Here is a 23,760-nt window from a genome sequence, read left to right as displayed (position 1 = left end):
AGTCTCGCAATAAACGTTATTTAGCGAGTTTTGGCCACGTCCCTGGAAGGATCATCACCGAAATAGAAGGATTTTACGAATTTTATAGTGTCATCTATATCTGATTGGTAATTGTAGATTCCATTGTTTTTTCTCTTATACTAAAACACTGCTAAAACTTACTATTAGATACAAAATCTGTCCCATGTCACGAAAATTAACAAACCGGTGACATGTCAAAGTATTCGTCCTAAAAATATTCGTACCTCACCTATCTCGGAAGTGCTTATCGACACGACGGTCATGCAGATTATTATCCGCATCCACACGACGGGTGTATCAATAGCTTCTTCTTCTTCTTCCTTCTCTAGCGTTTCTGTTTGTAGCATAAGACCATGTTGTTAACGATTAATTTATTGGGAAGTCTCTGTCAGCATGACTGTTGGTCGTCCAGATTATTTCTAATGCAGACTGTCTTGTGCCAAGTTGTGGATTGGTAGATAGTAGATTTATAGGCCACTTCCAACAGTCATGCTGTTGGATTAACCCTTTAGCGACGTGGTTAGAGTGTCCGCCTACAGATCGCAAGGACAGGGGTTCGAGCCCCAGTGGAGACCTTGGTATTTTCTCTCTCAAGACTTGGGGTTTACTTTAGTATCCATATCCACATGAGGGATGTTTCAGTAGCATGCCTATTTAGGCTGTATGTGGCATAAAGTATATTGCAGCCATCATGTTTGTTTAGATATTAACAGATCTAGTATATTCCCCGATTGGTGCATCATGCACCGATCGGTGTATCATGCACCAATTGGTGTATTCAACAATACACCGATCAGTGTATTGGCTAAGAAAATTTATCAACTGACTGTTATTTCACATGTATTTGATATTTCCGCATCATGGGAAAAACTAAAGAACAACCTTCCGAGGTGAAGTTTTCAAATTATTTCATTATTTTTGAATTGTATTAGGTAACGTAATGATAAAACACATTCACATGTACTACTTACATATTATTTATTGTCGTACACAACAATTTCTAATGTTAAAAAGCATTTTTGTTTAAGATTTCTCAATGCCACTGCAGCATGTGTTCCGCCTTGCTGATATCCAGGTAATTTTGAGTGATTTCCCCTTGATTCGGCGCCTGAACGCTCGAAAAATCAGCATCTGTCAGAAAATTAGACTAAAGTATGGTGTCCAAAAAATGACATAAACCAAAATATAAAATTACCGCAAATAATGAATTTTTTTTTTTTTAAATATCTAAGCAAGTGTTGTATAAGCTACAAAATGAAATAATAAATGCACTCATGCCATTGTGATAATACATATTTTAACAGATTGTAAACTAGGGAAAGCAAGACAGAAAATGACACATGTCTTATGTCACTAAATCCATGCTAATCATCACAGGGGAGATAATATTGAAATTAAAGAAATTAAAGCTTTAGATAATTATTAACCAAACTCCTTGATCCACTCTTGATTTATATAACATAATGGCTTATATCATTAATAAACCAACATGTTACTAACTTTGATATCACTTCTTACTGATAATACAACTGTTAAATTAAGTTTGAACATTACGAGGTTTCAAAACTGACACTGTGAAAATTTATTTCATATTTTATTATGTCGCTACAGGTACACCATATATATTCAAGGTAATACACATGTCATTCAAATTTTGGGATGCTGGGAAAATTGTGTAGCTTTATAAGCGTAGATCCAAATCTAACATGGCTGCGATTGTTTAAGGCAAAGGTTATTGAAGGAAATTTGGGTAAAAATCACATTTGTTGGGGTATTTAAATGGTGTTTGTTTACCTGTCAATGAATTATAATTATGTGATAGTGCATTCAATGTAAAAAACGCTGGAAACGCAGCAGTCTGTCAGAAAAAGTGTTGTGGCGTCAGAAAATGGCCGATCTTATCAACAACATGTGAAGGTATCGGAATGCGTTTTTTTCCGGTTCTCGAAAAATCGGTTCTCGAAATAGCATCCTATGTGTTTATACACCGATCGGTGCATGATGCATCAATCGGGGAATATACTAGACCTGATTAAATCAATAGACATTAATTAGATTTTAAAACAACTCCGCAACGAATGATAATTATAAATATAACATAGCATTTTTAATTAATCAATTGTAGAACAGTTAAATCAAAAGAATGTGCAGAAAATTTACATCTGCATACCTTAATATTAGTTAATTATTATACCTTAGTGTCAAATTTCTATATTGTTTTTGATTCAGTAAATAGTACATAATGATGATAGGTATTGTAATGGTATGCTGTCACGGGTTGTTAACTTTACTTATTAAAAGATGCATGCTAAAAATTGTCAGAACTATGGGAATCTTATATGCAGGAAAAAACTTGTTTAGTTATATCGATAACAAAAATAATCAGAATAACCTTCCAAGCATGATTGTCTTAAAAATAATGAAAATTATCAACACAACAGTTGTGCGAATAAAGAAAATAATTGGTATGACCATGGTGTGGATGAAGAAAATTATCCACACGACCATTGTGCCAATAGTCTCGGCTGTTTTACTGGAAAGGTACAGATCAATTATAATTTAGATACAGTACAACAGGATTACAAATTTCCATCAGCAGTAGGTCAAGTATGACAAGGAAACAGTGAATTGTGACATCATTAAAAAATAACTTGGCCTTGTACACCAGATTAAAAAACTCTGACTTGATAAATTTCAATAATTGGCACATTTCTCCCATTTCTTCAACAAATAGAATCCAGTATTTTGCAGACAGTTCAAAGGTGCAGATGTTGCTGTTCTTACACAAGTTAACAGATCTATATAGTATTATGTTAATTTTTCACATGGAATGAATTTTATTACCGGTACTTACCATTTTAGAAGATAAGAAAATGGTATGTATGATTTAGTGATTGTGAATCTGGATACATGCCTAGAGTTCCTGTAGGAAATAAGCTTGCTCTGCTTTTATAAAAAACTTTCATCGATAATACATGGTGGAAAGATATATGAAAATTGGAAGTATAACCTGATTCACAGTTGCTATCCTGTTAGTGTAATATAAACATTTAATACATTCCGTTTTGTTTTTATATTATGTTTTATTTTCACATGTAACTTGGTCTGGGTCTGGAACAAGCAGTTATATCATATGAAACTGAGAACAATATTCAGATGAGATGTCATATTTATATAAAAAAAAAAGGACCTAGACCATATCATTTGAATTTGAAATTCCAAATTTTACAGGATCTGAAACTACTACATAATGTCACATTTATATCTGATGGAGGGTACATGTCTGGCAACTAGATGCTTATAGCCAATGTTTGATCTTTATATGGTATAACTTCAGTAAACACAGTTCAGCCTGCTTTAACTCCACCTGTATTAAGCATCCACTTGCCTTAAGCAGTCAGTCAACCCACTTCCCGAGTTGACTTTTTGTTTTAATTTTAACTTGTCTTAAGCAGCTACCTAGGTTAAGCAGCCAGATTGTGCTGCTCCCTTGGCTGACTGTTTAATACAGGTTTGGCAGTACTCCCAACTTGTAGCATCAGTTTTGGACAAAAATGTTTTGCAGGATGGTCCTTACAGGGGTTTTTATTACGACTGGGGGAAGAGGCCCCAGCCTGTCACTGGGGGAAGAAAATAGCGCGCGACGAGCAGTTTTGGGGAATTTTTTCACTCAGGGGGGAATTTACAATTATGCATAATAAACACTTTAAACTATGTTTTTATTACATATTCTTGCAACTTTTAGCAACTATACACACTGTCACTTAGCAATAGATGGACTTGCACTAATGTTCACTTATCATTGTAACAAGGTGGGTGGGGAGAGTTGAAATGCTCAAATCATTGAATATTTAAAGGTCACATGCTTTTATTCACAAAAAATGCTTTAAAATAAGAGTTGCTTTTGCAAGAGTCATCATATTATTATTAAATGCATACTTTTGTTGGCTTTTTATTTCAATTGTACTAGAAAATCTTGTAAGAAAGGATAAAAAAGTCCGAAAATCACGATCGCGAAAACGTGTGACAAATATGAAAAAACGAAAGCAAACATTAAAAATTCTTGATAAAATACCCGTTTTAAATTTCATCTTTTCACCAGAACTATTCCATACTTATAATATCTGATTACTTAAAACATTTATATTTTATTTTCCTCGGCAAAGATAATAAATTTGCGTAACGGCCGACCGGCTTATTTAATCGAATCAAGCACATAAAATAATTACTTTAAATTAACAACACATATTACACAATACAGCATAAGCTGTTACCGCTAATTAACAAGAGGTACAAACACAATAATCTGACGCTGCATTGTTTATCAATCATCTATATTACATACTGATGATAACCACGTGTCAGTCGGCGCGTGGCGTGATTGACATCTGTCAGTAGCTAATTAACATACGACGCTCCGCCTACTGTCATACTTACGCTGGTGTCGACAAACAGTATGAAATTCACTGGGATTTTGATTGACAAGGGGCAGAGCTTTCGAACTCGTTACGCATCAAAGAGTATTACCGCGAGACAAGCAGACGCCAACGGCATATTATGTGCGGGTCAGATACGAGTTTTTATCGATTTTCGCTGGTCAAAACCGGAACCTCGGGTCCACTGAACGCTCTTCAAACATTTTTCTACTATTTCTAAAGGTTTCCACACCCATTGAAAATTGTGAAAGACCGTCTGCAATTGTGAACGGGTCCGATATTCGGTCGGGAAAATCGCTGGGAGTAATCTCCATTGCTTTGTTTACGATTTTGGAGGGGGGAATTTCGGACATAGGGGAATTTCGACTGCGGTAGGGGAAATCCTTGGCTGTGGGGGAAATCCTCGGCTGGGGGACGAGGCCGATATTCGGCCTCTGCTATAGAATAAAAAAAAACCCTGTCCTTTTAAATGTGACACCACATAATTATATAAAGTTATTAAAAATGTATTATGAGGTGTAAGATTGTCTCAAATTTTGTAAAAAGTAGTTGCCTATATAGAAGCTGTTCATCACACTGTCAGAATTCTGTGATCATGTAATTTCCTCCATATTAAGGTTATTTCTTCTGTTCATTTGTTTTGATCCGCAGTATACATCAATGGTCAGGGTCTGGTTCATTTGGAATGGTACTTGTTATCGTTGATATGTCCACCTATAATCTGTTGTATTTTCTTTCCACATTACTCGTTCAGTTCTACCATTGCTTTTAAATGATCTTAATGTTCTCTTGTTGTTTTAACCTTTACCCTGCTAATTTCTAATATGGACTGGTCTTTCATTTAATTTGGACAGTACCGTTTATTACTCGAAGGGGTATTCATTGAAAATTTTAATACTGATTGAATAGCACTTAATCTGCACTGGTCTCAAAGGCAAAACCACTTGCCGCCAGCAGGCTAAAGGTTAAAGTCTAAACAGAGTTGCCATTTCTTTTCAGCAGTAATTTAGGTTTTATGTTTGAAAATATTATAGTAAAGTTTTAATCACTGGTAATTATGGTAAAATGATGTTGAAGTATAGAAACTGAAAGCTTTTTTCTGTAGCATTGTGCAGTGAGAAGGTTTTTTGCAAATTAATAGTTTAATACACCTTACTTGCTTAAATGCTTTTTTTATGCTGATGTGTTATCTATAAAAAAGTTGTTACAAGAAATGTAATGTGTTATTAATTCTAACATTAAATGTATTTTAGGAAAAGAAAGGAGACAAGATGTCGACGCTGGCAGAGCAGCCATGTTACACGTTGATAAACATTCCAACAGATGCGGAACCACCCACGGAGATGCAGCTCCGTACAGACTTAGGTTAGAAAATTTGAATTACTGAGCAGTTATTATAAGTACTGGGCCTGTGTCCTGTGGTTCTTGATTTTGCTTTTAAGCTAGTAAAACATTTCGATATTATTTAGAAAATATGTTATAATTTCTACAAAAAGTTTCCAGTTAAACTAAAACCCTGATGTTAATTCATGTCAGTACTGCTAAATTGTTTCAAGCGGTTGTTTAAATGAAAAGCTTAAGGATCTCTCTGTCAAATAGAAATTGGATAAATTATCATTGAGTTTTCAAAGTTCTTGTATATATTTTAGTGACAGTCAGGTTAAACAAAATGAGAAAATCTTAAGAAAAAATTGTTGTAAAAGTAATATTCTGCTATTTTATTTCCAAAAGTTTCTATATAAAATTAATCTGATGAAATGCATTCATTTTAAACTTTGTAGAGAAAGGAGATGTCAAGTCTAAAACTGAAGCCTTGAAGAAAACAATACAGATGATTCTGAATGGGGAGAAAATGCCATCTTTACTCATGACAATTATACGCTTCGTTATGCCAATGCAGGATCACATGATCAAGAAATTGCTACTGATATTCTGGGAGGTTGTGCCAAAATACACGCCTGACGGGAAAATGTTACATGAGTTCATCCTTGTCTGTGATGCTTACAGAAAGGTAAAAAACTGTGCAATGACTGAAGTAGTTTTTGTAGGATTTTGTGACATGGATCTGTTTTGTAATGTTATACTGTGCAACCACAAAAGAGAAACACCCCTTGGATGACTGAAACCTGCTTGTTGCACATGAGTTGTTCCTCATATTTTGTGATTTGATAAACAACAGACTTATTTCCATTGTGAAGAATTAATGCTTAATAATAGTTATGTTTACTTTGTCTGATATTTAGTAGATTATGTTTGTTTACTTTCAGGACTTGCAACATCCTAATGAGTTTATCCAGGGATCAACTCTAAGATTCCTATGTAAACTGAAGGAACCAGAACTGCTGGAACCGCTGATGCCAGCCATCAGACAGGGTTTGAAACACAGACATTCATATGTACGCAGGAATGCTGTATTGGCCATCTATACCATATACAGGTAGGTGTGACATAGAGTTTAATATTTCTTGCCCATTATCTGCATTAGCAAGCACTGGAATAATAGGATTAATATAAAATTTACATAATGCTATATTTTTTTTCAACAATCTTTCATGTCTATAGTGTTCTAAATCCATAATCAAGATATTCTTCTTTGATTTATTACTGATCATCAATGCAGCTTAAGCAATTACTTGTGTATTTTTCAGATTATTTATTTTTGACACTGGCAAGTGATTCTACCTTTGCGACCAGTGTAGATCATGATCAGCCTGCACATCCATGCAGTCTGATCATGATCTGCACTGTTCACTATTCAGCCAGTATCTTTTTGGTAAACACCCCTTTTAACAGTTAATGGACTGGTACTGGCCAAATTGAAAGATGGACAAGTTCATTATAGAAATTTAGCAGGGTAAAGATTAATAATTATTGTGATTTCAGGAACTTTGACTTCCTTATCCCTGATGCTCCTGAACTGATTGCTGAGTATTTAGAGGGGGAGCAGGACATGTCATGTAAAAGAAATGCTTTCATGATGCTTATACATGCTGATCAGGTATAGTACTCTCTCGTGTTCTGTCAGGTTGTTAGAGGTCCAGTAGCCCTTAGGTGTACATCTTTAGATGTATTCCAGGTATGTTTTGTATCACACTCCCCATTCGTTATCCAGTAGAAGCAGTTTAGTCAGTCACAGAATGATGATCACAGTGGCGGTATGTAAATATGCATAGAAAATGGAAGGTTTAGAAAAGGGCATGGTTTCTGTTGCAAACTGATAGTACTAGACTGATAGAATAGTTCTGTTAGCTGCAACTGGCAAAACCCGCAACCACCATACCCTTGTTACAAAAGTTTGTAGTTGTTATCAGAATTTTATAGTATCTTATAATAATTCTAATGAGATACTAGGGGGTATTATCAAAATATTGATGTGTGTATGGTGGGGGAGTGGGATAATTTGTACATAAGAGATATATGAGAGATAACCCTGAAATATGCCACAGTGACAATGGATAATGCATTGTTACTGCCAGGAAGGGTTTATAGTAACCTGGGTTAGGAAACAAGATGGCTGTATGTGCTTCTCTTGTGCTGACATCCCCAGAACATACTTAGCTTTCATCTTCATACTCTTGAGACTGACACTGGCCTTGGCAGGGCCTCCACTGGCCTCAGAAAGTTGTAACCACTCTTTAAGAGAAACTGCCAAATTCAAGCTGAATTGCTGAAATTTGGCCACATTTTTCAACAATCTGTAGCCAGTTCTTTGAATTTGTAGCATTTGGTTACATTGGGGAATGGCAGAGGAGGCCCTGCTTGGAATGTAACTTATCCAGTTCTCGGTTTGTCAGATGCAATAATTTCAAATTATTGTAATAATTATTTTGATTGAATGTATATAAATTGAAATTGCTTTCTTTATTTTCCAGGAGAGAGCTTTGAACTACTTGAGTAGTTGTATAGATCAAGTGACATCATTTGGAGATATCCTTCAACTGGTTATTGTTGAACTCATTTACAAGGTAATTATATGTTATATGTCTGTGTCTTACCTTGCATCACATACATACATCCTGAAAATTGTGTATGTCAGACTTTCTTATACATTTTAGGAAGGATTTGGGTCAAACTTACACAAATATTTATATGTGATATATATGGATGTACATAAAGAAAGGAATTTTTTGAAGGGTAATAATTCTGGTTGTTATGGTACTCTGTTATGAAAATGGATATTTTATGGACAGACATTAGAGAGCAAATGTGACCAAATTTATTTTTAGTGAATAACTACAGTGAACACTCAAAAAATTCAACTGTCAGTTTCTTTATGTTTGCAATGTTTTATTTCTCTCTGTTTGCTAGGTTTGCCATGCCAATCCGTCAGAGCGTGCACGGTTTATTCGATGTATCTACAACTTGCTGAACTCCTCCAGTCCAGCCGTGAGATACGAGGCTGCTGGTACGCTTGTCACACTATCAAGTGCACCCACAGCCATTAAGGTACGTAATTATTTAGTGACTACAGAGTTGGCCATATTTCTTATTCAAGTAACTGTGTGAAGTGTAAATTGGTGGTGTAAATTGGTGGTGTGTAGTAGGGAAAAAAGTGCAGTATATAGTCTTAAGAATATATCAGCAGAAAAATGAAAGAACTTTGTATGGATTTTATATAGAAGAGCAAGTTTCCAAAGGTCAAAGGTGTTTACCTATTCATTATTGTGAAGGTTCATAACTCAAGTTCTATAGTCAGATATTTGTTTATAAATAGCTGTACTCTCGTATGTTAGGAAGTAAGTAGATTGTAAAAGAATAAAATTGACAACAAAAATATTTACATTGCTGTTGATTGTATTACAGGCTGCTGCTAGTTGTTACATCGAGTTGGTGGTGAAGGAGAGTGATAACAATGTAAAACTGATTGTCCTCGATAGACTGGTTGCCTTGAAGGAGGTCCCAGCACATGAGAAAGTCATGCAGGTATGTGTAATTATTGTGGCGTTTTTAGAAGTGTTGCTAAGTTCACTTCAGAGTTCATGCACTTCACTAATATCAATATGTTTCATTGAGAGGAAACTATTTAATGACTTGTTGAATGTCATTGGGTCTACTACAGTTACCTGCCCAGAAAGAATATCTGTGTAGGACCTCTTTGGCCTCCCTTAAGCAGTCAAGTTGAAATGATCTCTTATGACCACCAATGTCGTACATGTGAATTTGAATGGAACAGTCAGAACAAGTTATTACTGTACTATCTGTGGTAGCTTTTTAACCAGGTTTTCGTAGAAAACCAGTTATTAGATTGGTGTATGTCGTCCGGCGGGCGGGCGGGCGTCAAACTTGGTTTCCGCACAATAACTTTAGATTGGAACAAGCTATAGACACCAAAGAGACATAATGTTTTTGTCTTGGTGAACAAATGCTTTTTAGCTCATCTGATTTTTTGAAAAAAAATGATGAGTTATTGTCATCACTTGAGCGGTTGTCGGCGTCGGCGTCTGCGTCGGCGTTGCCTGGTTAAGTTCTATGTTTAGGTCAGCTTTTCTCCTAAACTATCAAAGCTATTGCTTTGAAACTTGGAATACTTGTTCACCATCATAAGCTGACCCTGTATAGCAAGAAACATAACTCCATCTTGCTTTTTGCAAGATTTATGGCCCCTTTTGTACTTAGAAAATATCAGATTTCTTGGTTAAGTTTTATGTTTAGGTCAACTTTTCTCCTAAACTATCAAAGCTATTGCTTTGAAACTTGGAATACTTGTTCACCATCATAAGCAGACCCTGTACATCAAGAAATATAACTCCATCTTGCTTTTTGCAAGATTTATTGCCCCTTTTGGACTTAGAAAATCAGTTTTCTTGGTTAAGTTTTATGTTTAGGTCAGCTTTTATCCTAAACTATCAAAGCTATTGCTTTAAAACTTGCAACACTTGTTCACCATCATAAGTTGACCCTGTATAGCAAGAAACATAACTCCGTCCTGCTTTTTGCAAGATTTATGGCCCCTTTTGGACTTAGAAAATATCAGATTTCTTGGTTAAGTTTTATGTTTAGGTCAACTTTTTCTCTTAAACTATCAAAGCTATTGCTTTGAAACTTGCAACACTTGTTCACCATCATAAGCTGACCCTGTACAGCAAGCAACATAACTCCATCCTGCTTTTTTCAATAATTATTGCCCCTTTTGGACTTAGAAAATCATTTTCTTGGTTGAGTTTCTTGGTTGAGTATTATGTTTAAGTCAACTTTTCTCATAAACTATCAAAGCTATTGCTTTAAAACTTGCAACAGTTTGTCACCATCATAAGTGGACACTGTACATCAAGAAACATAACTCTATCCTGCTTTTTGCAAGAATGATGGCCCTTTTTAGACTTAGAAAATCATGGGTAGGACAATATTTCTATTACACAAAAAAAAATCAGATGAGCGTCAGCACCCGCAAGGCGGTGCTCTTGTTTTACATCTAATAAATGTGATGATAATTCACTTGTCATTTTACAGGAACTTGTGATGGACATTCTCCGAGTTTTGAACTCTCCAGATCAGGAAGTTAGAAAGAAGACATTGAACTTGGCACTTGATCTTGTCACATCTAGAAGTGTAGAAGAGGTAAAACAGTATTCCTTTCACATATATTCTGTTTGTAAATAATTTTACTGTATTTTAAGCTCGACTGTTCAAATAATAAGCAGAACTACTGCACTCACCCATTCGTCGGCGTCCCAAATTGGTTAAAATTTTATATGCAGGGATCACTTTTGGCAGATACTACTATGAGATTAATTCCCATTTGCCTTGAATCAATGAGATTTTTGACAAAATGAATGGGATTTTTTCTTTTTATAATGGGATTTTACATCGGCAGACAGCTTTTATTACACTGAAAACAAACATCTGTTTATTTGTAAGAACAATTATCTTGTAAATGAACAAAACATATCCTTTCAGAGACACCTTTTACAACTCTAAAATTCAGTGCCAGGAATTGCTGAATAGGTTGATGAAAGTTGTAACCAAGTCTTGGGTCCACATGCATTTTTCCCCTAATGCTTTTACTTCAAAGCTGCTTTGTCAAAGTTGAAGTTCAGTTATGTTTTAATCTTTCTGGACTTGATACACTTCCATTAGGTCAAAACAACTTTAAAGTCAAACTTATTTATGACCCTACCCTCAACCATTTCGTTTGGAAATTCGGGCGTTCAGCGTTTTTTATGAAGGGACTTCACCGGAGGTTTCTCCACCATCTTGTTATTCTCATCGCTATTCATCCGCGCGAATGGAGACAGAAAGCTAAGCCTTCCAAATGCTTAAATTTCTGTTTCAATGGTATTTTGAAACATCGCGAAAACAGATTATTTTTTCTGGTAGTCATAATCATCGGACGCTCTATGGAGATAAAAGGGAAATTCAAGCGCCTAAATGAACGTCATACAAAAATTAAGTAACGGCAAGACCGCATTTCAGCGAAAAGTTGCAATTTCGGCAAAAGATCTACGGCCACGCGGATGCCATTTTTAAGCGCATTTGAGCAAAATTTATGCGATTTTCACCAAAATAATGCGAGAATATCGCGAAATCGCGGCCAAAAGTGATCCCTGTATATGTTAGCTGGTATCTCGATACCAACTAATGAGAATGGATTGAAACTTCACACTCTTGTCCACGGTGATGAGCTTACATGCATTTTACAGGTTTCATAACTCTATTTTGTATGTTTACAAAATTATACCCCTTTTTTGATTCCTTTTATTATTGATAAACCGTTGAATAGTCAAGCATTGCTATCCTCCCAACATCTCTTGTTCATTATCCCAACCGGCAACAGTTATTTCGTGATACTGTCTATCCAGAATTCCACTTTTACTGGACTGAGGCAGTAGGTACATTGTATTTAATATCAAGCCCACATCTTTTCTGAAAAACCAGGAAGTCTGGACCATCCCCAATAAGAATACTTTCTGGTTTATATCTGAATTGTGTTTAAAATAAAGTACTGATGCTGTTGATGGTCTGAAGCAAAAGTTTTCCAACCATTGACCTCTCCACTGTATAACAATGTTTTGAAATTGTTCTCTGTATTTGTATCTGTTCTGATTACAGATGGTGTTAGTATTGAAGAAAGAAGTTGTGAAGACGAACAATGTAGAGCATGAAGATACAGGAAAGTACAGGCAGTTACTGGTCAGAACTCTACATCAGCTGTCCATCAAGTTCCCAGACATTGCTACAACTATTATACCAGTGGTAATACTTTCATTTAATATTATACCTTTTAATAAAACCTGCACAGGTAAGTTAAGAAATAATATGAGCCGCACCATGAGAAAATCAACATAGTGCGTTTGCTACCAGCATGGATCCAGACAAGCCTGCGCATCCGCGCAGTCTGGCCAGGATCCATCCTATTTGCTAACAGTTTCTCTAATTGCAGTAGGCTTTGAAAGCGAACAGCATGGATCCTGACCAGACTGTGTGGATGCTCAGGCCATGCTGGTCGCAAAGCCACTATGTTGGTTTTCTCATGGCGCGGCTCATATATCCCAAATAGTGATTTGTTATTGCATAAAATCATTGTTAGGAGTTCAGATGTGATGGAATTATATTAGGAGGAGGCTGCCCAAGTGACAAAATAATATGCATCTAAATGACGAGTTTATTGAAGGGCAAATCACTGTTTGAGGTAAATTGTTTCAATCACAGCACAATAGCAAGGATTATTATGTCCATCCTTGATGACATCCACAAAATGTTTGTGTGGTTTTCTTTTCCTTTGAGTGGCTATGATTTGAATACTGTGATTTTATTGCGTAATAATGCACAGCTTCTTCCAAATTCTTTGTAAAATAGGTCTAGAAAATTGGGTGTTGTTAGAAAAATTTATGAACTGAAACTTTGTTGCAATGTGTATTTGATGTGAAAAAGTGTATATTCGTATGTGTTATGACTAGTTTGTCCATATTTCAGTTGATAGAATTCCTGGGTGACAGTAACGAGGCGGCCGCTGCTGACGTTCTGGTGTTTGTTCGTGAGGCCATCCATAGGTTCGAGCCCTTGAGGAACCTTATCATCAGCAAACTGTTGGATGTGTTCTCTACAATAAAAGCTATGAAGTAAGTCATAGTTCCTGAGAAGTTATACTGTACTTCAGGAAGTAATGAAGATATGCATTTATAAATATGTCACTAGAAGAATTTATACAAAATTGGCAGCTGTTTACATAGAATATTCATCATGGTGGCACAACCTGATCTTCCCCTGGTCAAAAAATGTATATACATACTAAATATTTATAATTAAATAAACATATTAAAACATAGCAAGGAAAATGCTCAACCTTAATGATTTTTCGTATTTCATTAGGTACTTAAATGTAGTTGTTGCATGAAGTTTCATTAAATGATATGCAGACTGAAAATATAGATGAATTATAACAGCGTTTCTTTACTTCGAAAGTGAAACTAAAATGTTTTTGCCAGTTTAGGAAGGAATGACTCCAATAAAGTAAAAGTCGTATATGGATAATGTTTTAAAACCCATTAAAATATTTTATTAAACACTGGTTTCAGAAATACTGCAAAATTAATTAATTTCGTGGAATGAAATTTTGGTATAAATGGATGTTGGGACATGAGTTCCTGGATTTTAAAGATGCACTCAATATATGGGATTCTTACTTGTTCTTTGGGATTAAATTTCCTGGACAGACATGAACACAAAATCCACAAGAATTTGTCCCCTTTAATATTACTGATTTCACAGTATTGTGAAGATAGAATGTAGACCATGTATCACAGATTTATTGTTGATTTTGCAGGATTCAGCGAGCTGCCCTGTGGATTCTGGGAGAATACTGTACTACCTCGGAGGATATACAGGGTGTTATGACCCTAGTTAGACAATCTCTAGGAGAGGTACGTGTTTAAATCAATCAGTTAAATAACTTGCTCAGTTGTCTTGAATTTCACAGAAAATTATGGATTTGGTTTTCATCATTATATTAGTACTTGATAGCTTAAACCCTAAAATATATTTCTTAAGCAAATCAGTCTCTTACCAAACACAAGACACTTTATGGTCATGTTGACTTTTCTCCATTTTTAGATTCCTATTGTTGATGATGAACTGAAGAAAGCTGCTGGAGAAGTATCAGAAGATGGTAGGATTTTACTTTCCATTTTTACCTCAGTATGACCATGTATATGTATTGATCACAGATTAGCTTCAAAATCCCCTAAATTGAAAATTTCCTTTGAAAGCAAAAAATGCTTGTCTCCTCAAGTTTCTCTTTAAATTATATGCATTGCTTATGGTTTCTGGCAGAGAACTGACTGTATCTTTTATTAGCTGACCTGAGCACAAAGTGCTCAAAGGTGAGCTTTAGTGATCACCCTGTGTCCGGCGGCATCCGTCGTCCGTCCGTCGTCAACAATTTGACTGTTAACACTCTAGAGGTCACATTTTTGGCCCAATCTTAATGAAACTTAGTCAGAATGTTACCCTCGATAAAATCTTGGATGAATTCGATATTGGGTCATCTGGGGTCAAAAACTAGGTCACCAGGTCAAATCAAAGGAAAAGCTTGTTAACACTCTAGAAGTCACAATTTTGGCCCAATCTTAATGAAACTTGGTCAGAATGTTACCCTCAATAAAATCTTGGACGAGTTTGATATTGGGTCATCTGGGGTCAAAATCTAGGTCACCGGGTCAAATCAAAGAAAAAGCTTGTTAACACTCTAGAGGTCACAATTTTGGCCCAATCTTAATGAAACTTGGTCAGAGTGTTATCCTTAATAAAGTCTTGGACGAGTTTGATATTGGGTCATCTGGGGTTAAAAACTAGGTCACTAGGTCAAATCAAAGGAAAAGCTTTTTAACACTGTAGAGGCCGCATTTATGACTATATCTTCATGAAACATAGTCAGAATGTTAATATTGATGATCCTAAGGTCAAGTTTGAATCTGGGTCATGTAGGGTCAAAAACTAGGTCACCCTGTCAAATCAAAGGAAAAGCTAATTAACACTGTAGAGGCCACATTTATGACCTTACCTTAATGAAACTTGGTCAGAATGTTTATCTTGGTGATCTTTAGGTCAAGTTTAAATCTGGGTCAGCTGGGGTCAAAAACTAGGTCACTAGATCAAATCAAAGGAAAAGCTTGTTAACACTCTAGAGGCCACATTTATGACTGTATCTTCATGAAGCTTAGTCAGAATGTTAAACTTGATGATCTTTAGGTCAAGTTCGAATCTGGGTCATGTTGGATCAAAAACTAGGTCACTAGGTCAAATCAAAGGAAAAGCTAATTAACACTGTAGAGGCCACATTTATGACCATATCTTAATGAAACTTGGTCAGAATGTTTATCTTGGTGATCTTTAGTTCAAGTTTAAATCTGGGTCAGCTAGGGTCTGAAACTAGGTCACTAGGTCAAATCAAAGGAAAAGCTTGTTAACACTCTAGAGGCCACATTTATGACTGTATCTTCATGAAACTTAGTCAGGATGTTAAACTTGATGATCTTTAGGTCAAATTCGAATCTGGGTCATGTTGGGTCAAAAACTAGGTCACGGGGTCAAATCAAAGGAAAAGCTTGTTACTCTCTAGAGGCCACATTTATGACTGTATCTTCATGAAACTTAATCAGAATGTTAGAATTGATGATCTTTAGGTCAAGTTCGAATCTGGGTCATGTTGGATCAAAAACTAGGTCACAGGGTCAAATCAAAGGAAAAGCTTGTTAACACTCTAGAGGCCACATTTATGACTGTATCTTCATGAAACTTAATCAGAATGTTAAACTTGATGATCTTTAGGTCAAGTTCGAATCTGGGTCATGTTGGGTCAAAAACTAGGTCACGGGGTCAAATCAAAGGAAAAGCTTGTTAACTCTCTAGAGGCCACATTTATGACTGTATCTTCATGAAACTTAGTCAGAATGTTAAACTTGATGATCTTTAGGTCAAGTTCGAATCTGGGTCATGTTGGGTCAAAAACTAGGTCACGGGGTCAAATCAAAGGAAAAGCTAGTTAACACTTATTTATGACCATATCTTAATGAAACTTGGTCAGAATGTTAATCTTTATGATCTTTAGGTCAATAGGTCAGGTGAGCGATACAGGGCCTTCATGGCCCTCTTGTTGGTTGAAATGAGGACCATAATTAGATTTGTAGAGCACTGTCAAGTTGATCACTTTTTCAAAATCTGTTCTGTACAAAATGAGATGAGAAGATGCAGGAACAAGACAAATTAATTTAATCTTTTGCCAAAGTATTCCAGATTCATGGAAAGGATTTTGCTGCCAGTACTTAAAAGATACTCGCAGAAGTATCTCACATTGTCCAGATTTAAGTCTCTACACACAAATTTTTGTTTCCTATACATGTAAAGATGAATCTGATTTAAAGTTGTCACTCTTATTGCTGCATTTTGTATTATTTTAGTTTATACTTGTGTTGTCTGAAATTATAGATACAATGTCTGGAGGCAACATACAGAGGCTTGTTACAGCAGACGGCACATACGCTACCCAGAGTGCATTCAGTACAGTCTCCACGGCAAAGAAAGAGGAAAAGTAAGTAGAAAGTTTTCTCTTGAAAGAAAACATACAAGTTGCTACATCAAACATCACCAAAAATCCATAAAATGTTCATAAATTTCAACAAAATGTAAAGATGAAATATGCAAGAAGTTGATTATTGCAATCAAGTTGACAGTATTTTATCAAATAATATTTTGAAATTTTTCCAAGGTTCTTTTTAACACAATTTTTCCATTTTGTGCTATAAAAGCATCGCAGTGGTGAGCAGAGCAAGCATGGACACAAGTCAGTCTTGAAAACCTTTGAGATAGATCAGAAATTTTGGACTTCCTATATATATTGAACAATGTGCTTTAACTTATTTCAGATAGGATTATTCTAGTGGTTCTTTTTCTTATGTTTCAGTCCTCCAATGCGGCAATTCTTATTGGATGGTGAATTCTTTGTAGGCGCTGCCCTGGCAACGTCCCTCACCAAACTGGCCCTGAGATACATGACTCTTCACACTGATCCCAAAAGGCAAAATGTAACTGTTTATTCACATTTTGTTTTGAAACTGCTGACTTATATGATGTTTTTTACTTCAAATAATAAGTATGTTATTGAAAATTGTTAAGCAGCTTTGCATTAAGTAATAATGATGTTAGAATATCCTCGTTTTGAAACATTGATAGGGGCTTTCATACATTTTAAACTACATTGTGTTCTAAATATTTTTGTCAAGAACACATGTTGATAGATGTGTTATAAAGAATTGCTGGTGTTATACAGCATGGTCTATAAAGAACTGCTGGTGTTGCCAATTAATGTTCTCCAATATTTTATACAGCATGATATATAAAGAATATTTTATAAGAATGTTACTGTGCATCATTTCAGGCCTTTCTGGCAGAGTCTATGTTCATTATGGCAACAGTCTTACATCTGGGCAAATCTGGAATACCAACCAAGGTTTGTCAATTTATGTTAATACATATTGTATGGACAACAATATGAATAACATTCTAATACAAACTGTTTGAAGGTTAGCTGTGTCAGTAGTGTATTATGTTCTGTTTGCAGGTGTTAATTTGTGGTCCCTTTCTAACTTTAACCATATCATAAGTCTTTTGCATTGAACAAGTACCTAACTGATAAAAAAAAGTATTTACAAATGTACTTTCATATTAAGCTCTGAAATTCTGGTATGCAAATTGAATTTCAGTTCTGGATCATATTTAGGTATTATATTACCTCACTAGTTCGAATGCAAACCGTATTAGCATATTATTTTGTCTTTAAAACTTTGCTGAGTGTTTCTTGTGGTTTTTTGTTTGAATCAGTTTGTAAAGGATGTGTTTGTACTCACTGTTGATCTTATTTCAGCCAATAACAGATGACGATGTAGATCGTATTGCCACATGTTTACGTGTGTTATCTGAGCAGAGTCCATTAATGACAGAGATATTTAACACAGCTTCTCGTAACTCTCTCTCCCTTATGTTGCAAGCAAAAATGGCTGAAGAAAAGGAGGCACAGCAGGTTTGTAGATAGGGTTATATTGATATTTTGGTGAAATACCTAGCTCAGTGTTATTATATAATTTCTGATGTAGTTAAACTTCATTTTGGGGACCTAGTCAGGTAACTTGTCTATATCCTTTTGACATAATACAAATATGTGCATGCCATGTGATTTTCTCTACTGCATACAGGAGAAAACAAACAGTTTTCAGTTCTTTACAAGTAAGATACTGACAAAAAAAATTAAGTTTAAAAACGAAACCATTTAAAAGAAATCTGTATGAAATATTAAGTTCAAAATAGTCTGCATTATAAAGAACTATTATTTTCATAAAGAATCTTTCTTAGAAAGATTTTGATATACCTTGCTTTATTTCTTAAATTCGTAGAATTTGTAGTTTTAATTTTGTATATGACCTTGACCTTGTATGTTACAGGCAGCAGCGAAGAAGGTGGTTAAAGTACAAGCGGATGACCCTATAGCATTTGCACAGCTAATCAACAAGAATGAGCTTGGAGCTACCGAGGTAGGAATCAAAATAACACAAGGAATAGGAAAGGAAAAAAAACATTTGCGTTATAAAATTTAGAGAAATGTTACTAATACCTTTTGGTATTACATAACTTATCAATTTTCCCATTCATAACTACCTATAATTACAAATTTTTTATCACAATAATTTTACAAGCATTAGCACTGACTTTGTAGTAAAAATGGTTAAGCCAAACTATCACTGAAAGTGGCACAGGTATGAGCAATTTGCTCATGTTGTCCAGGGTTTCCAGCATTCCAAACATAGGAAATATAAAGGAAACAACCAAGAACCAGAGTTATTCTCAAGTCAGCCCTGATACTGGAGTCATCGATGTTCGAGGGACCGGTGTTACACTGTATCTTATTAAACATTATGTTTTATCTTTGGTTTCAGAATATGTTTGAACTGACACTGTCCCAGGCTTTAGGAATGACAAACAAAAAAGAGAACGATCCTATGGGTGCCTCAAAGCTAAATAAGGTATGTTAATTGCTTTATAACTGCATGCATTGTAGATGTTAGGATAGGAAATTTTTTTGTTCATTTCTTGTTAAATTTTATTGTAACAGTACTTCTTATGATATTCACAAGTCAACAGTTTTTGCTACATTGCTTACATGAAGCTGCAAGCCATTCTGTAAGGGCATACTTCTGTGGAATCATTTGATTTTGTTGACATGAAATTTCATGGTTCTTACCAAAATGGCTGTTTCTTGGGGATGTAAATTTTCGGATTTCAAGTTTTGAAGATAAAATGAAAGAAAATTTTACATGTTCATTGGAATTTAATTTCATGGATGGATGCAAGTACTAAATCCGCAAAAAATTAGTCCTTCGCGAATACTAATGATTTCACAGTATGTAACATGAAACATCTTGTTTCTGTATTTAGATTAAAGCCTTCTGACTTTAAATGTAAATGTTGTTAAACACAATTTCAAACATTTTAGTTAATTCAAAGCCTTCTTTAATAAAGATGCTTAGATTGTTAGGGGGTGGGGGAGGTTACTGCAGGAATTCTGCAATTATTAGACCCTTTGAAAAGTTTTTGTTTATTTATATTTATTTCAGTGTGTATTTTCTACTGCTTGACATAATATCTTTAATTTTTCAAACATTTGTGATGAAGTCAAGCCAGGGCAAATGATTTATCCTCGTTTTATGATCATTAAACTGTACATGTTTGTGTTATAAATGTAGAATTTGAGAAAACCTATTACAAGCGCTCTAACTGTCTCAATGAAATATTTTACAGGTGACCCAGTTGACAGGTTTCTCTGACCCAGTGTATGCAGAGGCGTATGTTAATGTTAACCAGTTTGATATAGTACTGGATGTTCTAGTTGTTAACCAAACTTCTGATACCCTGCAGAATCTTACACTGGAACTTGCAACTCTTGGTAAATATTTCTATACTGTTGTGTTCAGATTTGTGGAAACAAAAGACCTTAACCCATCTTACAGAGACGTTTCTTGTAAAAACCACTCTTTATGTTTGTATCATTTTTCATGTTAAATAATTGATGACAAAACATTTTTGTAAATTGTTTTATTGCTCTCCCAATAAGTACTCCTGTTAAATCTGTGTCATTCATTGAACTTGTATATTAAGTTAGCTTTAAGCATAATTATATAATACTTTTTAGACTGCATAAACTATCGTTTTGTATTGTATTATTGTACATAAAGTTGAATACAGCAGTTTTAAAATATTAATTTCTACTTGTAACCGCCAGGTACAGGTTAAGTGTTATTGGGTGGGGTCTGTTAAATCGTAATATTAACAATTAAATTTAATACATACCGTTGATGTGACAACTGAATGTGAAATAGAACAGATTTGAACGAAGTGGAGCAATTCTATTGGCAGAGCAACTTGGGCAAACTGTAAATTTAGTTGAAAGATAAATCAAGACATGTTAATTCTGATATTTGATTGAAAAGTTTAAGAGATGCAAGTTTTAAGTGAGTATTTTTTGTGCTGCTTAAGAACATTGAAGGGTCAAAGGTCAAGGCACTCATAATGTGGCTTATAAATGATAACTTAGAATAGAAACCAATATAGTAGGTAACAAAATTGAAAGCACTTCTGAGTTATGTAGTATATGAAGTGATTATTGTTGTCAATATTACAGGTGATCTAAAGCTGGTTGAGAAGCCCCAGCCTCTAACAATGGCACCACATGATTTCTGTAACATCAAGGCCAATGTCAAGGTTGCATCTACAGAAAATGGAATTATTTTTGGAAATATTGGTAAGTGCTAGGTTTTATACTTGCCTTTAATTAATTTTATTCGTTTTAGTTTGTATTAATGTCATGTTTAAGAGATTTGTGTGTGAAGATTATAATTATTTGCAGAATATTATCATGCATTACATTATTTCCAAACTGATCATGATCTTGGTTTGTTTTCCAAAAGATTTTTTTCTTTTTAAATTTGAATTTAAGTAATCTTTCGTTGGAACTTTGAAGAAATTTTTGTGTGTGCTAAAATATTCACTATCCTTAAAGATAGACTCATATTTGTAAATATAAAGAAAGTAGAACATTTCGTATCATTTAACTTGCGTCAAATAAATTGATCTATTGCATGGATCACAGTGTAGGTTTTCTGTATATCTTCTTATCTATGGAGGAGTTGTTGTTAACTTGGTTGCTCAGTTAAGGTCATATTGTTCTTATCCTGCAGCAATTGGTACACAGTATGAGGCTGTGACTGAATCATTTTATCACACCTTCACATGGTGCAGGATATTGAACTTTTATTATTTGTCTCAGATTGTATTTAGTGTGGGTTTGAAACCTCACTCTTCATGTGAGGAAGCTAATCCGGTGGCTGAAAGAAGGTCAGTTGTACTCCGTAGCCTGATGCCTTTCAGAGGTGTTCGTCCAGTCAGAAAGCTTGAAAAGTTGCCATATGACATAAATTGTGTCAATGTGATTCTAAACCCAACCAAACAAAGAAATGACTAAAAATATCAACTATGTTTTTCAGTGTATGATGTTACTGGAGCTGCCAGTGATAGAAATGTAGTTGTTCTTAACGACATTCATATTGACATCATGGACTATATTGTACCTGCGTCCTGTAACGACTCAGAGTTCAGACAGATGTGGGCAGAATTTGAGTGGGAGAACAAGGTGGCAGTGAACACAAATATTCACGATCTACGAAAGTTCCTTGAACACGTTATCAAGTGTACAAATATGAAATGTCTTACTCCAGAAAAGGTGGGCTTGTTTTCATAGCATATTAACATACATGTACCATTTGTTAAATTATATTTTCACCGTTTTTTGGAGGATTTTTTTTAATACTTTGTTGAAAATTGAATATTTCATTTAACTAAAGTATGAATGAAAATAGACTAGTGTTGTTTGAATGACAGTATAAGCAAATATTGTCTTCTCAGAACTTATTGGAACCAGGTTTGGTGCAATAGAATTAACACATGTATAGGCATATGTCATTCTATTAAATATAAGTCTCTAGTGACATTAAAGTCTGTTAAAAAGAGTCAGCAAAGTATTGTTGTACGTAGATGAAGCATTTTCTAAGTTTGGGGCTTTCTTTAACGTATTACATGCACATTCTTTATGTTACAGGCTCTACAGGGAGATTGTGGGTTCATGGCTGCTAACCTTTATGCCAAGTCTATATTTGGAGAAGATGTGTTAGCCAATCTGAGCATAGAAAAACCTGCCCATCTGGCTGCAGATACACCTGTACAAGGTCACATCAGGATTAGAGCCAAAAGCCAGGTAAAGCACATTCAAGATTTATGGTGTTCTAACAAACTGTATGTAACTCGCAATTTAATTGGCTGTTGAGATAATATTTGCGACAGTATAATTATTAATACATGTGATTCAGTCGCTGTTAAAATAATCTGCAATCGTTAAATAATCACTCGATAAACTGTCAGAAACTCCAAACTTACAGTAAACATAACCCTATATTGTGGGCCTGAATGTGTGGCTTTCAACACATTGAATTGACATGGTCAATCCATTACCAGGTGACATACAAATGCATGGTTTTGCGAAGTAAAATTTTTAAAGGAAAGTTTTAAAAACACAGCTACAAAAAGCAGTTAAATTTCTAGTAGTTTATACTGTTAACTTTGTTTCCAGGGTATGGCATTGAGTATGGGAGACAAGATCAACCTGTCACAGAAAGCCAACAAAGCTGCACAGCCTGAACAATAAACAATTGGAATCTATATATAGACATTACATGTATATAGAAACAGGGAACGTATATACCTGTTGTCCAGACACTGCTTCACTTTCAGAACAATCAAGAAATACAAGAAAAACACCAGAATGAGAAAAAAATGTCAAATCATAAATTTATATTTGATTTTAATGAAGTAGTATTTGTCGGGTTATGTTTAAAAATTCTAATTTTATGCATATAACAGTTTTCTGGTATTAATGCATGCGTCTTAGTTGAATTCATGTAGGTTATTGTCACAGACTTTTGATACTTTGTTACTTCATTATTACATGATGTACTACTTGAAAAAAATACATTATTTATCATGTTAAATTAAATTTTAGAAGTGTGCAATTACATTGCTTATTTGTTGGGCTATTGTCAAAACTGCGATTGCTTTTTCTGGCGTACATTGGGAAATAAAATAATTTAGAAAAAGAATTTTTTTTATTATTTACAGCTCACCTGAGCATGAAATGCTTATGTTGAGCTATTGTAATCATGCAGGGTCCATTGTACAGCTGTACGTTAACAATTTCCTTTAACAACAT

At 34.9% G+C, this 23,760-nt stretch overlaps 1 protein-coding gene across 1 annotated transcript; it reads left to right on the top strand.

Moving 5' to 3' along the window:
- On the top strand, positions 1-23,650 carry LOC123552499 (coatomer subunit beta-like). The gene is made up of 24 exons (XM_045342213.2): positions 1-107; positions 5,711-5,822; positions 6,239-6,468; positions 6,725-6,894; positions 7,341-7,455; positions 8,330-8,422; positions 8,766-8,903; positions 9,261-9,380; positions 10,908-11,015; positions 12,507-12,650; positions 13,371-13,516; positions 14,221-14,317; positions 14,508-14,562; positions 16,881-16,983; positions 17,356-17,476; positions 17,830-17,901; positions 18,316-18,471; positions 18,890-18,979; positions 19,382-19,468; positions 20,244-20,388; positions 21,124-21,243; positions 21,986-22,221; positions 22,597-22,752; positions 23,125-23,650. Exons 2-24 carry the CDS (start codon positions 5,729-5,731, stop codon positions 23,197-23,199), a joined length of 2,871 nt encoding a protein of 956 aa, XP_045198148.1. The 5' UTR covers positions 1-107; positions 5,711-5,728; the 3' UTR covers positions 23,200-23,650.
- Positions 23,651-23,760: the final 110 nt, after the last annotated feature.

The sequence above is a fragment of the Mercenaria mercenaria genome, chromosome 4 (assembly GCF_021730395.1).
Source record: "Mercenaria mercenaria strain notata chromosome 4, MADL_Memer_1, whole genome shotgun sequence".
NCBI classification, from domain to species: Eukaryota; Metazoa; Mollusca; class Bivalvia; order Venerida; family Veneridae; genus Mercenaria; species Mercenaria mercenaria.
The sequence above is the reverse complement of the archived record's forward strand: the minus strand, read 5'-3'. Positions and strand labels throughout refer to the sequence as shown.

Coding starts and splice junctions, on each gene's coding strand:
- LOC123552499 (XM_045342213.2), top strand. CDS start 5,729: ATGTCGACGCTGGCAGAGCAGCCATGTTACACGTTGATAAACATTCCA. Junction 6,895..7,340: donor GCCATCTATACCATATACAG/GTAGGTGTGACA, acceptor TTGTGATTTCAG/GAACTTTGACTTCCTTATCC. Junction 7,456..8,329: donor TGCTTATACATGCTGATCAG/GTATAGTACTCT, acceptor TTTATTTTCCAG/GAGAGAGCTTTGAACTACTT.